Source organism: Malurus melanocephalus, unplaced genomic scaffold (assembly GCF_030028575.1).
Source record: "Malurus melanocephalus ecotype Western Australia unplaced genomic scaffold, MMel_1.1 scaffold_146, whole genome shotgun sequence".
Classification (NCBI taxonomy): domain Eukaryota; kingdom Metazoa; phylum Chordata; class Aves; order Passeriformes; family Maluridae; genus Malurus; species Malurus melanocephalus.
The window spans coordinates 1,112,731-1,127,997 of NW_026623378.1; the positions used below are offsets into that span (position 1 = coordinate 1,112,731).

The 15,267-nt window shown below is 37.7% G+C and overlaps 1 protein-coding gene across 2 annotated transcripts in view; it reads right to left on the reverse strand.

The window, feature by feature from the left end:
• The window catches only part of LDB3 (LIM domain binding 3), a 105,821-nt gene that overhangs the window by 63,435 nt on the left and 27,119 nt on the right, over window positions 1–15,267 (reverse strand). For both annotated transcript variants that reach the window (XM_057371409.1, XM_057371410.1), the window contains exon 2: window positions 11,255–11,406. In XM_057371409.1, the coding sequence (XP_057227392.1) occupies window positions 11,255–11,406 (152 nt within the window). The remainder of the gene's footprint in view (window positions 1–11,254; window positions 11,407–15,267) is intronic.

Consider the following 15,267-nt stretch of genomic DNA (forward strand, 5'->3'; position numbering starts at 1 on the left):
TTCCATGTGCAGATGTGAACATACAAAAAAAAATACTAGGAAAAAGCAACTTTTTACAGCAACTCTTTACAGCAACTGGAAGATTTACACTTAGAAGGTCTGGAAATTTTGCTACTTAAGAGACTGAAAACAAAGCTGATGTAATAGATGCCAAGGTCACAAGCAGGTACTATGAAAATGAACACAGTCTGAGGAGACAATGAAAACTGGCAYTTTGTTAAACAGCGTGCAATTAACCTGTGAAATTCACTGACAAAGTATTCCTGAAACAACAGGCTAGAAAATTGCAATTCATATTCACAGTTGAAATATATCACAATATAGTCCCTAACACATAATTATCTGTGTAACAGATACTTTCAATTTCTAAGAACAAGAGCTACTCACTGCCTAAAACAAACTGCCTAAAACAAACTTTCTTCAGGCAAGTTATCTTCCCTCAGGAACAAATGCCGTACTCTTCCTCCAACCATTTTAGCTTGAAAAAGAGAAATAATAAATCATATTTATGAGACATGCACACATATCATGAAAGACAGCAAAAAAGAAAAAATCAACTGCAGCTCATAACACACAGTAGCTGAAAACTGACAGYGACAGTTTATGAACACAAAGATTTAGGGGATGATTCTGCTCCTCTTCCATGACTGTAATTTCTGAGTACACCCAGTTATTTCTGTGAAGTGACATTGGTGGACCTGGGCACACCATGTTAAGTGTCCCCCTGCTCTGCTCACTGCTGATGAATTTAAATGCCACCACAGCTCAGCACTGTAAATATGATTTGCCAAGTACAGAGGTGTAGCAAACTACCACACATTGCATGGTTGATGCTTAACTGGAAACCAACTGTATTGCAGCAAAGGAATTTATTTACCACTATTCCATCACTTCTGATGTTTATTGTTTCCTCTCTCATTACCTGACCACAGAAGATGATGCTAAAAACTTACATTTYRTCCACATTACTGGTRAACTGCATCTGACATTCACAGTGTYAGCCAGGATTTGCATTTAACACCAGCTTGGAGGTTTCAAGATGCTACTTGAAAACARCGTTGTTCTTACACAACTCTGACTTGGATGTTTATAGCTTTGATATTTAAAAACAGAATAATGAGGCTTGCTAGATCCAGCAGAGGCYTGCACCAGAGAAAAGGGCAGAAGAGGTGAAATCAATTTGTGGAATGAAAGTGAATGCACTTGCAGAACAAAGTGGTTATTTACATAAGAGTCATTACTCCTCTGGAAAAAACATCTGCAAGTTCAGAACATTCTTTTTTTCCTCCCTCTTTTGCTAGATGGATCAAATCCTGCTGCAACAGAAGTTTGCTTTTCAAGTGATGAAGCTGTTGTAGCAAACATATGTGTCCAGGTTTACATTTTAATCCAAAATGATTTTATTCCAAACACTTGAGGGTGTACCTGCTCAGTTGGGCTATGAGAAGGATGAAAGCCCAAATTTCACAGATGATTGTGATAATTTTAGATTTGATGTTGAGATTTTTCCATCAAGATTTTTTTTCTTAGGCAATTAAATTTATTTCAAATTTTAGTCATTTTCTTCTACATTTTCCAAATTAAAGATGGAAACAAAAATCTCATTTYGGAATAAAATCTTGGAACAGTTCTTATGATGGCCAAATACATAATTCTGTTTTTTAAAAAATCTTTTCCTTTCCACAGATACACCTCTCCTCTGCCTCAATACCGGTTYTCTTTTTTAATTAAGTTCAAAACCAAGATGGATGTAGTTTTGCAATGCAATTCAATTTTGACAGTACTGCTGAAATGACTGCCAGATTTTCTACTTGTTCCCACCTCCCTAAATATATCTTTCATTGAAGAGTACTTGACYTCAATCCTGGTATTTTTGTACTCACAACTAAGGTTCATTAGGAGTCAACTACACTGAGGAACTGCCTAAGGAAGTGCTGCAAAGGAGTTCTGTGATGCRTTATCAGTTTAAATTGCATCCTCAGGGGAACACACTGTTGTACTTGCAGAGAGGTGACATGATCTAAGAGATAATAGCACTTTTTCATCTTCATGTGGCTTTTTTTCTGTTTCATATCTTCACCAGTCAGTGTTTATATTTTCTAATTCTTGGGACAACTGAAATCAACATTTCTTTCTTAGAGTATGCTTTTTTCATTTGTCATTTTATGACACATGAGCACTTATTTACAGCCTCTTGAATATCTTAATAATTGTATCCTACTATTTTAACTACTAGAAAATGAAAAGGCATGAAGTGCATGGAAAGATAATAATAATATTAGATTTGGGTTAGAAATGCTTAGAAAACATTTTACATACTTTAGAGCTATCACCTAACTGAAATGGAGCCACTGTGGAGTGGCGCGGGTGAGCACACAGCAGAAAGCAAACCAACAGAGCTTGTACAATTCGGCTTCTGATATCCATTTGTTTTAATGCATAAATATTCCTGACARCTTGGTGGGGATGGTGATGGGAGCATGGGGAAGAGATGTAAAAAGGACTGGTTAACTTTTTCTCGCTTATTGATTTGATATCAATAAGTGCTAGGGTAGTAATGTGCCAGTTAAATCTTCAGCTAACCTGTGAATTAGGCAGCCAAATAGAAGCTGCTACTTGTCTTGCACAGAAAATCTTGAGTCTCATGAAACCCTGCCTGGGACATCAGCAACCACTCTGGATGACTCCAATAAGAACCACAAAGCCCTGAATATTTCACAATACTCAAATACAAGTGCAATCACCCTGGGCCTAGGATCAGACCTAATTCCCTTCTCTCAGGACATCATCTGTGCCTGCAATAAAATTGAAAAATACTTCCATCAGCACTTTTGCTGTCTATATGTCAATGGCAAATGCAAATATTAGCATTTGGCTGGATGACTCACTCGTTAATTATTTCCCTGCATTGTGCTGCACTCAGATTGCAAGYTGGGCAATTACACTTTCCAGACCTAATGCTCATGCCCACAGCAACATAAAGAAAAAAGCTTTTTATGCATAGAGGGTATTCACCTAAAAAGGGAGCTGCTATCCAATAAAGAAGCTGTTTGGAAGTATGTAATACCCATTTTCCCTTAGAAGGAATCTGAGTCAGGGGCAAACACAAACTTTAAGGGACAGAAAGGGAAAGTAAAGGGAAGAGGCCTTGGAGATTTTTGTGAAAGGGAGGAAGGAAAGGAAACTGAAACTAGTATGTGAAAAGATGAGGTTTTTGTAAAGACTCCCCTCATCTCCCTTTGACCCTTTCAACTTCTCTGGCATCTGCACAGTACCTGCTGCATCCTCCTTATCCTCTCCCCTGCTATGGAAAATCCCTCCTTTCCTGAACTGCTCCACAGTCTACCTTCCAGCTCGTTCCCTCCTAATGGAGCCACTGGCTGTCGATGCCTCCACCTGCTCTTAATTGACTTGGTACGGACTCTAAAATTCCACCATCCCAGCGGACAGGGAGGCTGTGCCAGTATCCCTGCTGGATACCCCCAGCAGTATCCCTGCAGCTCTGCCCCGAGGGTGACAGTTATCCACAAAGTACCAAGTATGAACACTGAGTACATGCCTGGCACTCACTCACTACACATAGCAACCCCACACGTAAACTCCAGGGAGCATGGGCACCCCTACTCAGGCAGGTTATTTCTCTGTCTCCTTCTTCCTGTTTTTAAACCATTTCAAAAAATTTCCTCTACATATCATTACTGTAAACTTGGGTAAGCCATAAAGAAATGTGGGTTCCTACCAAGGAAATTTCATTCAGTTATAAAACTTGTTTATGATGTCATGGGTAGAATTTGTATGTATATGTGTATTGCCATTAACACTGTTGAAGAAATACATTCATTTATATCAAATTTATATGCAGCCCAGTGCAGACAAACCCATAGTACTCTTGAATTACTCAGAAATATGTAAACAGGTATTGATTATAAATAGCAAGCCACTATGCTCAGCAATAACAAATTAGCTAATTGCAGAATTTGATTGCATAGCTATACATAATGTTGGTTCAGAAAAAAAAAACAGGGGACTGAAATGCAATCAAATTTGTCAGAGACGGAGCAGGACTTAATGATACAAAAACTTCAGATATAGTGTCTCACTTGCAATGCTTAAGTTTGACATAATTATTTATTATTAATGATTAAATTATTAGACTGATTATTTATAATTACTGAGAGATGCGAAAAATCTATTTAAGATAAGTATATAAATAATAAAAAGATTTGTTAGTTTAAGAAGATCAGAAAAAAATGTTTGGGTTATGAAAGGGTATAATAGTGCAAAGCAAAGAATTAGTAATAACTAATAAAGAGCAGAAGAGGCACTGAATAAAGATTCAGTTCTTGGATGTAGCCTATCATACCCTGGTCTTAAGAAGTGATGCAACTCTCCCCAGTAAACATAATAAACACCAGTTTTGAAGAATTTAGTATCAAATATTTAAGCGAGTTCTTCAGTTGAAAAATACCTGAAGTGAAACAAAATTATTTCTTCTCTTTACTCTTCACCTCCATGCAAATAGCACACCAGAGCCTAAGAGATCTAATGGACCCCCATTCCAGTATTATCAGATTCTCCTGCAGTCCTGCAACTCTTAGCTTTTTAACAGCTTCCTTATGGGTGAAAATCATTCAGGGACAGATTTCAGAGCAGCAATGGAGACTGATGTAGAACATAGTTCTAAATAGCCAGCTCCAGAATCTGGAAATTACATCTAAACTTCAAAGATATGATGAGTCTCAAAATAATAACATAAGGCTTTGCAAATGCCTTCTGTTCCATCCGGAGGAGTTCAAGGCAAAAGCCAGGGACAGCACAAACACCAAGAGCTGCCCGAGAGCCAGGCAAAACAGACCTTGRTGTATCACTGCAAGAAACAAAGGGTTGCCAATAATTAGGAGTTTGTGGGAGAAAAAAAATTAGGCCAGACACCTTTTAGAGGCGTTGGTGGGCAAGAAACACCATGGTAAAAGGGATCCAAACCAAACCCAAAACCCCATAAGCACAGTGTTTACAAGACTGATGTAGTACAGCCTTAGTGTTTTACCTGCTGAGTAATTCTCATTCCACATCTAAAATATACTTTGTCATCCATTCCAATTAGCTTTAAACGTGTAATTTACATTTTTCCATGAACATGCTTAAGCAAATTAGCATTAAGAAGAAAAGGTCCCAGCCTGAATACACTGCGACCTTGCTGTGTGTTGTAACATTTTGGCTACCGTATCAATTTCCTCCTTGCAGAAAGGAACCAGGAACTATTTGCCTGRAAGAATACAACTGCCGTGTATATTTACTAAGCTATGTCACCCCACTGACTTTGGTGAGATGGGAGCATGGTACCCATCCTGACCCTTCCATGGTGAGTGAAATATAATATGTGAAAGAATTCACATGGAGATTATCTTTAGGGAATCCAGAAAATACTTCTCACATAAAATGATGAATTTTAATCTCACCTCTAAGCTGGTATTTGGGGGGGAAAAAAAAGTGATGTGCACTCTGAGAACAGTTCTAATCCCTAGGTAGAATCTTGTTGCAATGAAAACTTCACTGCCCTTTAAAGCCTTGGCACATATCCACAGTTTCCAGGCCCTTTTCTAAAACTAACAAGGACACTTTATGCAGTGAGTGTAAATAACAGTCCACTCAATTAAACTGCTCATGTAAGGAATATATYTGTATTTATTGCAGTGGCTGACATTGATACTTTATTTCATTTTCCATRGAAATAACTGCTCATTAACTTCAACAGCATTAAATGTTACTACCAAAAGACAGTAASTCACAGTCCTGTGCAAATGATAGGACTGCCTGACATCTGTAAACAAATCCTACAGTTCTCTCAYACCTGCAGAGACAACTGGACACACAATGGGAGCCACCTCTATTTCACACGGAGTGAGGGAGGACCATTCTCTCTCAGTAACACAAGGTAGCTTCCACTACTATTCCAGTAGTGGAATATCTTTTTAATGTTTTAAGCCTACAGAATCACCAGAAGGAAGGAAGAAACCTTGGCTATCAGTGACAGACGACTCTCAGAAGTTCCAGAGGCACATACCTAAGCAAAATTAACTAGTATGACATGTCATATCCACCATTAATGTACTTTTTTCTACTAATCTGCTAAACATTTTGAATAGTCCAACTAGTTCAGAGCATGCTTTCACCAATATGGTATATGTAGTTCCAATTTACCCTGAACTCGGACAGATACCATCTTCTAATTCTTCTGAGCATAAATGCAGCCCTACTCTGATTCTCATTTAAATGTGCCCATCAGCAGACCTAAAACATGCATAGAATTGGTTACTACTCACAGCTTCAGACAAAAGAAAGCAGTTTACAATAACCACTGAGCTCCCCTTGCTTGCAGTTTGCTGTCACCACATGCTTTATTTATAGTAGGCCTGAAATAAATACTGCAGGATCAACCRTCTTTTGGTGCTGCACAAAAAAGGAAATCTATAAAATATTTACTGTAAGGTTTATCAGAGGCCTTGCCTCTGACACTTTCAGTAGAGAAAAGGATTATTTAGCTCATGACTTTCCAGCCAAAGACAGTAAATTGTGACTTTCTGTAAGCAAAGGGTAGCATCACTGGCATGCCCTGGGAGGGGGAAGTTTGTCAATGTGCACCAGGCACAAAAGTCTCCACCTCCCCTGCTCCTCTCCAGCAGCACAGAGTGACGCCAAAGCGGAGCCTCAGAGTGACACAGGAATGTTTGTGCCAGCAGAATGAGGCACACTCATGTTACAGCACTTTCCAAAACTAAGCCAGCACATTTGGTGAATCCTTTCCAGGGAGGCTGATCAGATTTCTTGAGTTAAGATCAAATGAATGTTGTGGATGCTCCAGTGAAACATGTTGACAAATAATGCTGCTCTCTTGTGCATTGCACTTACTGTGCATTTAAAAAAGAAACCCATTTGTATGAAATAAAAATAGACTTTGCATGCATTTTGTTTTCCACTGTGAACTGAATACTGCAGGACTCAATGTTTATGGCCTAGTATCTGTGGGACAGACAGACAGTTAAAAATGAACTTTGACTGGCCTAGAATTAAAATGCCTGAGGGCAGCTGTGTAGCTCAAGTAACTGATTAGAAACTGATACTGAAAAATGACTGAGAACTGAACTCAAGGAGGTCACAAAAAGTCTAAAAGCAAAGCAATATCTTTTTCCACCCCAATCCAGGCCATTATAGAGTATGGTTACAGCCTTCCCTAGCATGGTCCAGCAGAACCAGCAGCAATCCCCCCCTCAGTACACCTAAAGCAATACAGATGACTAAGGAATAAGCTGCATCTATAGAGATATATAAAGCTTTAGAAAATCAGCCTAGTTTGCCTGAGGGCCTCATGGAGTTCTGCTGAGTAATAGTGCACAGTGCCAAAGACTTCCTTCACTTCTCGCTCCTGCTCTCTTTTCTTCAGCAAAAATGAGTTCACTTCCTAGATGCCCTTTGTCCTCTGAACTTAAGGAAGCAGTGCTAGTCGGGAGGGTCCCATACATTCCCACATCACTGGATCACAGATCCCTTTCTCCAGGCACGGTCCAAATACTTCAACTCCCTGGTACTTGGCTGTCTGCATCCTTTAACTCCCCAAAAGCAGCAAAGAAAGGCACGTTGCAGGCTCCAGAGAAACAGGCAGCCAGACAATGCAGCGTTGCACTCAAGCCACTAACAAGTTCTGGCTGCCTGATCAAACCTCTGGCATAGCTGGCAAGACTTACAGTCTAATATTGTAGGTTTATCTGAAAACATTGCATGGGTGAGGTGACAAGAACAAATTTAACAGGGACTTAGGGGAAGGAAGCTGTCAGAAAAAACTTGACATCTACAAATTCCTGAACCCATAAAGGGATATTCACATGACTGAAACATGGAGAACTCAATACAGGCCAGCACTGAGCACTCATGGAAGAGCCATGTGAGTACCTTGAATAGTGCAGATGGTGCTTGAATTAAAACTAAGTTAATGCAGACTGGGAATCATAGACTCCCACTGTTGAGGCACGCAAGCATGAATGAGCACTCTTACTCTTCCCTTTCTTCTTTGTTTGATGTCTTGCAACTGGATGTCCTGCATAAGTGCTGACACCATGTACAGCTTTTCTTGACAGCCAAATTAAAAAAATAACCAGCTGAAAAAAGCCCACAGGGAACCAAACTGTTACAATAAAAGTGAGTAGCAGCAAATACTGTCTGAATGCCACRTTATAAACAATGCTCCTGAAACCTTCACGGCCACGATCAATAAAGGGAAAGGCCATCACTCCTAAGAGCCAAGAGACATTAGAAAAATAAAATGCTTTCTATCTCGGAGCATTTAYGTTGAGAGTTCACATTCCACCGCTTCTTCCATGGCCTTACAGATGAAACAAACAAGATCAGTTCTACTTCCAGTGCTGCAACAGGGAAACCAAGCCACAGATTGCCTGGTGAGGCATTCCATGACCTTGAAACACATTCTGTAGAGCACAGTCACTCCTTCACATACATGTTAAATATCATCGCAATTTAGAGCTTAAGTTTTCCTGTCACAACAGTCAATCTCCTAATGCACACACGCATATTTTCAATTTTAAAGGATTTTCAGTGTTTCCAAACTTTTATACAAATAGGATAAGTGAGCACTTCCATCACTATGCTCTTTATTGCAACTAGGGCTATTTTTCCATAGCAGTAGAACAAACTGCTCCAGTTTCATTGCTGCAAGTCATGTCTAAAAAAAGTCAAAGTGATCGCATAGTCATTTTCCTGGTAACAAGTCCCAGGAGATTTTGCCTCTCTTCTGTCKTGTTCTTATTTGGTTGAAAGCTACTATCCCTTGTCACGGTTACCTTATCTTTCACGTCAACTGTTACTCTTTTCACCAATCCAACATCTGTAAATTTTTTTTGTTGTTGAAAAAAGTATATTGCACTGTAAATTTTGGGCAGATGACTTAACTGACAGTCTTTTTGTCCTTAGGTAAATTAACACATTTGTGTCCAGAAAAAAAAAGATTTTTCAAGGCAAGATTGATGTAACTTCCTGCATATAGTGGAGATGCCTTTTGTTCAAGATATTTGATCTTTAATAGGTTCTATACGTACAGCAGTAGGCTGAGATCACATGCTGCTAAGGTTTAGCTTATATAAATACTGAATTGTGCAAAGCAAAGCCAGCTTAAGCCTCTGAGAACAACTTTTTGAGTAGCCCTGAGTCATCTATTAAAAAAAATCATTWAAAAAAATTACTTTTTAGTCTTTGKCATTGTTTTTTCCCAGTGAGGCTGAATAGCTCACATCATAAAGCAGCTGAAGAGGAAAGTCCATTAATTGCATAAGTTCAGAGCAAAAATATGACCTGAGAAAGCTTCCATTTGCTAAAAAAGCAGGTTTATAGTCTGTTTATGTTTACTGGTATTTCATTGTACTTTATGCCATTTTCCTTCTTTTCAAAATGGATCATAGTTCATCTACATTTATTATTTATGCAAGCATATTTCAGTCTGTAAAAAAACACTCCATTACTCCTTTGTTTGGAGTTATTGATTATCCACACAACTCGAGTATCTGAATTATACATTATTGTTTTGGAACCAAGAGACAGAGTAAGACTCAAAAAAAATTAAAAAAAAGAAGAAACAACAAATAGAGCATGAAAACAATTAATAAAGTACTTCCACTAGCTTTCATTTTCTTAAAGATGTGGCCACTAGAGTTGCTGGTACTGTAATTCAGAAGTCAGCAAATAAAAAAGCACAATGATCACTCAAATGAAGTATCCCTGCCAACACTTGATCAAAATTACTGTTTTAAGTGACTCATATCTGTTATATGTATTTGGATAATCTGGATTTATTAGTCACAAATTTGGAAGCCCCTCTATGTGGAAGCAGAGCTGCTGGTTTGTAGCTTCAAATGTCAKGCCATAAAGGCAGACACTGGACAACTTTTCAGGTCCAATATTCAGAGAAATTAATACAAAAAGTGTGAACAACCCAAAGCACAGTAAGAAACATTTTCTCTCAATGCAGAACCACTAAGATCCAAGAGAAAAGCAGACAGAAGTTCTAAAATAATAAAAAAGGATTTTCCTTAACTTTCAAATATGAAATAACCCAGAACAATGTAAATATTTTAAAAAAATATATCATACATATATTTGTAAGAACACGAGCACTCAGAGTGAAGAAAAAAGAAGCTGAAGTGATAGGATGAGAATTTAACTACACATCAAGGCAGTGATTTTATACTCTATCTGGAACAAAGACAAACTTAAAGTAATGGGGGAAAATCAGCCATACATTTCRCTTTATAGTACTTTGTCCTGTCTTGGAAACCTCAGCAAAACTTACTCCTTTAGGGATTAATCTGTTCCTGACTGATGATCTCTACTGCATATTCATGTATGAGATTTTTTGGTATATTTTCAGAAATTTTACTTCCACATCACAATCTGCTTTCTATACTAATTTTTGCTCWGGGTAGGCAAAGACTATCTTCTTCACAATGCAATAAAATTAGCAGCTACTTGGCTTTCTAAAATTACAGAGCTTTAAATATTAATGCATTTATTACAGAAATGTGCCAGGTTATCTAACTTGAGAACAGGTTTCCTTGGAAGCAACATTAATCAGAAGAAAGTTAAAAGACCCATTAACTGCTTTCTTAATGGCAAGACAACTTTTCTCACATTTCTATGATAAAACCTGCCCTCTCCATGTTCTACTGCCTCCCTTTCCTGCACTCAGACTACACCTTTCTTATTCTGTCATATGCAGAGCAGACACTTTCAAACTCACAGGTGCTAGACAGTTATCACAAATTCCCAGTCCACTGTGACTATCCTTCCTGGGATTGACAGGTTCTTCCCATTCACTCATACAATTTATGTTTGTTGTTTCTAGAACAGTTGTTCATAAATTAACCAAACTAAACTRTGTTGCCCACATAAGAATAAACAAAATCCACCACCATTGGATTTATTTAACAGAAGCTTGAATGGATATAAGATTACACCTGCATTCAATAGGCTAAATCCCACACAGATGTATTCAACATAACCATTGGATTTCTGTAGGAATCCACACTGACCTCTACAAAAATCAGAGCAGATTTTGGCTTTCCATCTTGTATCTGTGCCATGAGCACCTCAAATAAATCTAACAGACAGATAYAAAACACTTGCAACCTTCAGGCACAAGTTTCATAGGTTGTCCTTAGGAATGCAGAGAGTTGAAGTTATACCAACATACTTCTGAAGAGTGAGGCTCAGGTTGTGGCTGGCTGATTTGATCTTGTTCTGGGCCTCCAGGTGGGTCATGCTGTCAGTGTTAACTCCATCAATGGCCACGACAAGGTCCCCCTGGTTCATCTGTGACTGTGCTGCCTTGCTGCCAGGGGTGATCTGTGTGGGAAAAGACAGAAGAAAAGGTTTTATCCTGATAAGTCATTCTGTATATAAAACAGTTGAAGAACTCACCCAGAATTATAGTACATAACAGATACAGCAAAATACACTAATTGATACAAGAGTAGTTGTATCCATCATTGTATGGGTGAAAAAACAAAATTAATGGAAATTAAACAAATCAAAGTTAACTCGCAATTCTGCAAAGGTCCAGGACAACAACTACTTCTTGTTACTTCCATTTTGAGAGGTTAAACCCAATGTAGTGGTTCCCTTACCATCTCTTATCTCTATCTCAAGGGGATAATTATCTCTATTTATATAGCAGCAGTATATAGAGATACTACTCAAAATCAGAAAACTAATGAACAACTCCACTGCATGATTTTATTGTATTTTTCCTCCTAAGAGCCATTTTCCCTGAATTAATTCAGTTTATTGAGGGGACATTAAATGAATACGTTTGAAGGGGCCTTGGGCATATTTTGTTTCTTTTACAGCAAGCTTTAGAGGAAATCATTCTGCTTAACCTTACCCATATACAACTACAGCTCCATTACCAACACAGACGGATGCATATTCAAGATGATCTCCTCAACCTGCTACACCTCACATTCCAAAGGCTGACCAGCACTCTTARAAGTAAGAAGCCACAATGCTGCAACCACAAACCCAGCTACTGACACAACAGTTCAGAGGTTCCATTCATTCACTATGGCAACACATTTTGTTAGCTCTAGGTACCCTGTGAACTACATCTTTTCTGAATGGACAATACCTGTTTCAATTTTCCACAGCCCTCTCATATTCCATATGGATGACACCAGTACAGTACTAAACCAGAAAAACCTTCACATATCATCAGCCAGAAAAAWTTTAATGATCACACCAGAGAGCTGTCCTCTGCTTTCAGCACCTGGTACATAAAGAGCTATAGGCCTTTGCTCTTATTTTCAGAGATTCCCTTACATTCCTTACTAAAAAAAMCCCAAATAATCTAAAACACTACAACAAAAGCTGCATTCAGAAACTGTTCCTTCAGTACAGTGAGCATAAAAGAAAGATGTGTTTATGAGCCAAAGCTACCATGTGAATTCAGCCAGGCTGAAACCATGAAGCTAAATTTCTAGGGAAACCAAAACCCAACACAAATTCAAACACTTTGAATTGTTAAGTGAAATTCCTTAACTTGCCTTYCTTAATAAAACCTCAAAACCCTAATAATATATACATATTAAAAAAAAAAACCTACTTCCAAAACAATTCTCTAGACTGCTTGTTTATGCTCTTTAATGGCAAAGACAAATAAGTAAAAAAAAAAGAAAAAAACAACCCTTTCTTAACACCCTATCAAAGGTGCTCAGTCCAATTGACAGTGTAGTCTGACAATGGGAGGTGTCAGTTTACTAGAACATTAGCTCTAGTATCAGTGCTAGAACACACAGTACCCTGGATACCCTGACTACTTTAAAATAAAGATTACTTTGTAATTATGCACTGTAAGTAATTTCCAGAACTGATTCAACTGGAAGAGATAAGTTTTAATACCTTTTCATTTGAGATGGAAGCAATGAGTTCTATATTTTCTGAGTGAAGGACAGCCGCAGATAGAATGTTCTTATGCAAGTAGAATCTACTGATAATGGCAGTACTGTTCCCCAATGTGCTTTCCTGATGTTAAGGAATTGAAGGATGGGGGAAAATACTTTATGATAGTTTTATTCTACAGTCTAATGCACCCTCACAGAAAAAAAAAAACCAAAAACACCCTAATTAAAACAGGAGATTCACATTACAAGCATAGTTTTTGTAACTTGTTATACAAACATTAGCTTCTATGCATCTTAGTGACTTGCATTGTGCCAAATACACAGAATCCAGAAACCTATAAAGAATATGGATTATTCGTTCACCCACATGTACTTGTATAGTTACTCAAAGATCCTTCCCTCTTAAGTCCCCCAAATACATTGAGAAACAAAATCTGCAACAGAAAAGAAGCAAAGAAAGGGCAAAAAGTGAACCAAAGCCAATCTCAGACAAATGAGTCAATCAGACTTGAATTTATCAAGTAGGACACTTCAGTCTTTCTCAGATTATCCTTTTTTTAACAAATAATCTTCACGCATCACTTTTCTAGGACACCACTTTTTACCTCCTCATGAAACATACAAGTTCACACCASGGAATATTAACTGTGAGATGCCAGTTCCAAATTCTGGGACACTCTCTCCCACGTACACCTCTCTCTTGTCAAGAACAAAGACTAGTTTTTGAACATCAATCCAGTTATTGAAAGTCATACATCTGCCCTAATCTGGTAGTCTTACTTAACACTTAACTTTCCTTCCATTCCCCAGTGATGCCTCAAACAAAACAAGCCCAGAGAAGCAGAGCTTCCACAGAAAGGATAAAGTATTCTAGATTTGGGTCTAGTTTAACACAGCTGTAACACACTGACTTCCCTCTCCTTTTCTCTGACCTCTGCTTTTAGCAGCCCCACACATAAATGATGTTTTAAAGTAAAAGTAAACATAAAATGATGTTTATTTTAAAGTTAAAATAAAGACACAGCAACTACAACTCTCCTAGAATTAGAGTCAATTTAGAGGCAGGGGATGATTGTAATACGTGACCTAATTTCACTTCTTCTAGYGAGGTATTTTCTGCCTAATACTTCTAGAAAACACTATCTAAATGAAAAAAATATTCATCCCAAGAACCTTGCAAACAAAAAGTTCTCAGTAACTCTGAATTTGTGATTTACATGACTTTCTAACTATGGCCATTGCAACACCATTTCTGAGGCAAAGAGCTCCAGCAGAACCATACTGTGAAAGACAAGGAAGCAATTGCTTCATAGCTCAGTCATCTTTAYCTAAAAAGCAAATGAAAGAGATTTGTAGTTGTCTCTTCAACTACATATAAGGGTAGCAAATTCTGGGCTGGATTCTTTTACATAACTCAACCTTTTCAATTCTCATTTCAGAGGACAGTGCTCTGCTGATGTCACTTTAAAACTCAGCTTATCCTTWCTTCATAGACTCACAAGTATAAAAGATAGATGTAGTTTATTATCTCTGCTACTTAGACAAATAGTAAATATCAGGAAAAAAATACTTCTTCCCCCGGTTTTCCCACTGGTTAAAAACATGCCAGAGTATTTGGTCCTGTAGAATTTAATACAGAAGGCATTATTAAAGACCAGATGGATAATCTGTATGAAGCATGCATATCAAAGCACAAAATTACACATATTTTAGTTAGAACCTGAGAAACATCTCTGTGAGAGTTCCAAGTGAAGCCACAGCATGTGTTTATAGCAGACATTGAGAACAGCCAGTAACTGTTGTGAACAAAATACCAGCATACAGATGGAGAYACAGGGCAGACAGATCTGAAGTGTCAAGGCACATTCAAGACTATCTTGTTCCCATTTTTAAATATCCAGATGAAAGGAATGGAATGCAAAGTGTTTATCTTTTATCTGTTGGTATTTTCCTTTGAAAATTCATCTCTGATGTACTAAAAAAATTACTAAATATAATCACAAACAGAGAAGAGCTCACTGTGTCTTTGCAAAATCTCCAGTAAATGTGTTCTATTTAAAAAGCTTTCTTGAAAATACTTTGGAAGGACAAATGTTAATTAACCCTTAGAAACAGACTGGAAATCCAGATTCTGTCTACACAGCAAATTCTAGTTTGCTCTTATCTCAGCTTCTCTTCTATTACAGAAGTAATAAAGGTAGAAAAATATAATACTGTCAAGGATAAATATAAATTTTTCAATTTGACCATTGATCTTTTTTTTCTTTTCTTTTTTTTTTTCCTAAAATAAATCTCTGGGCAAGATCTA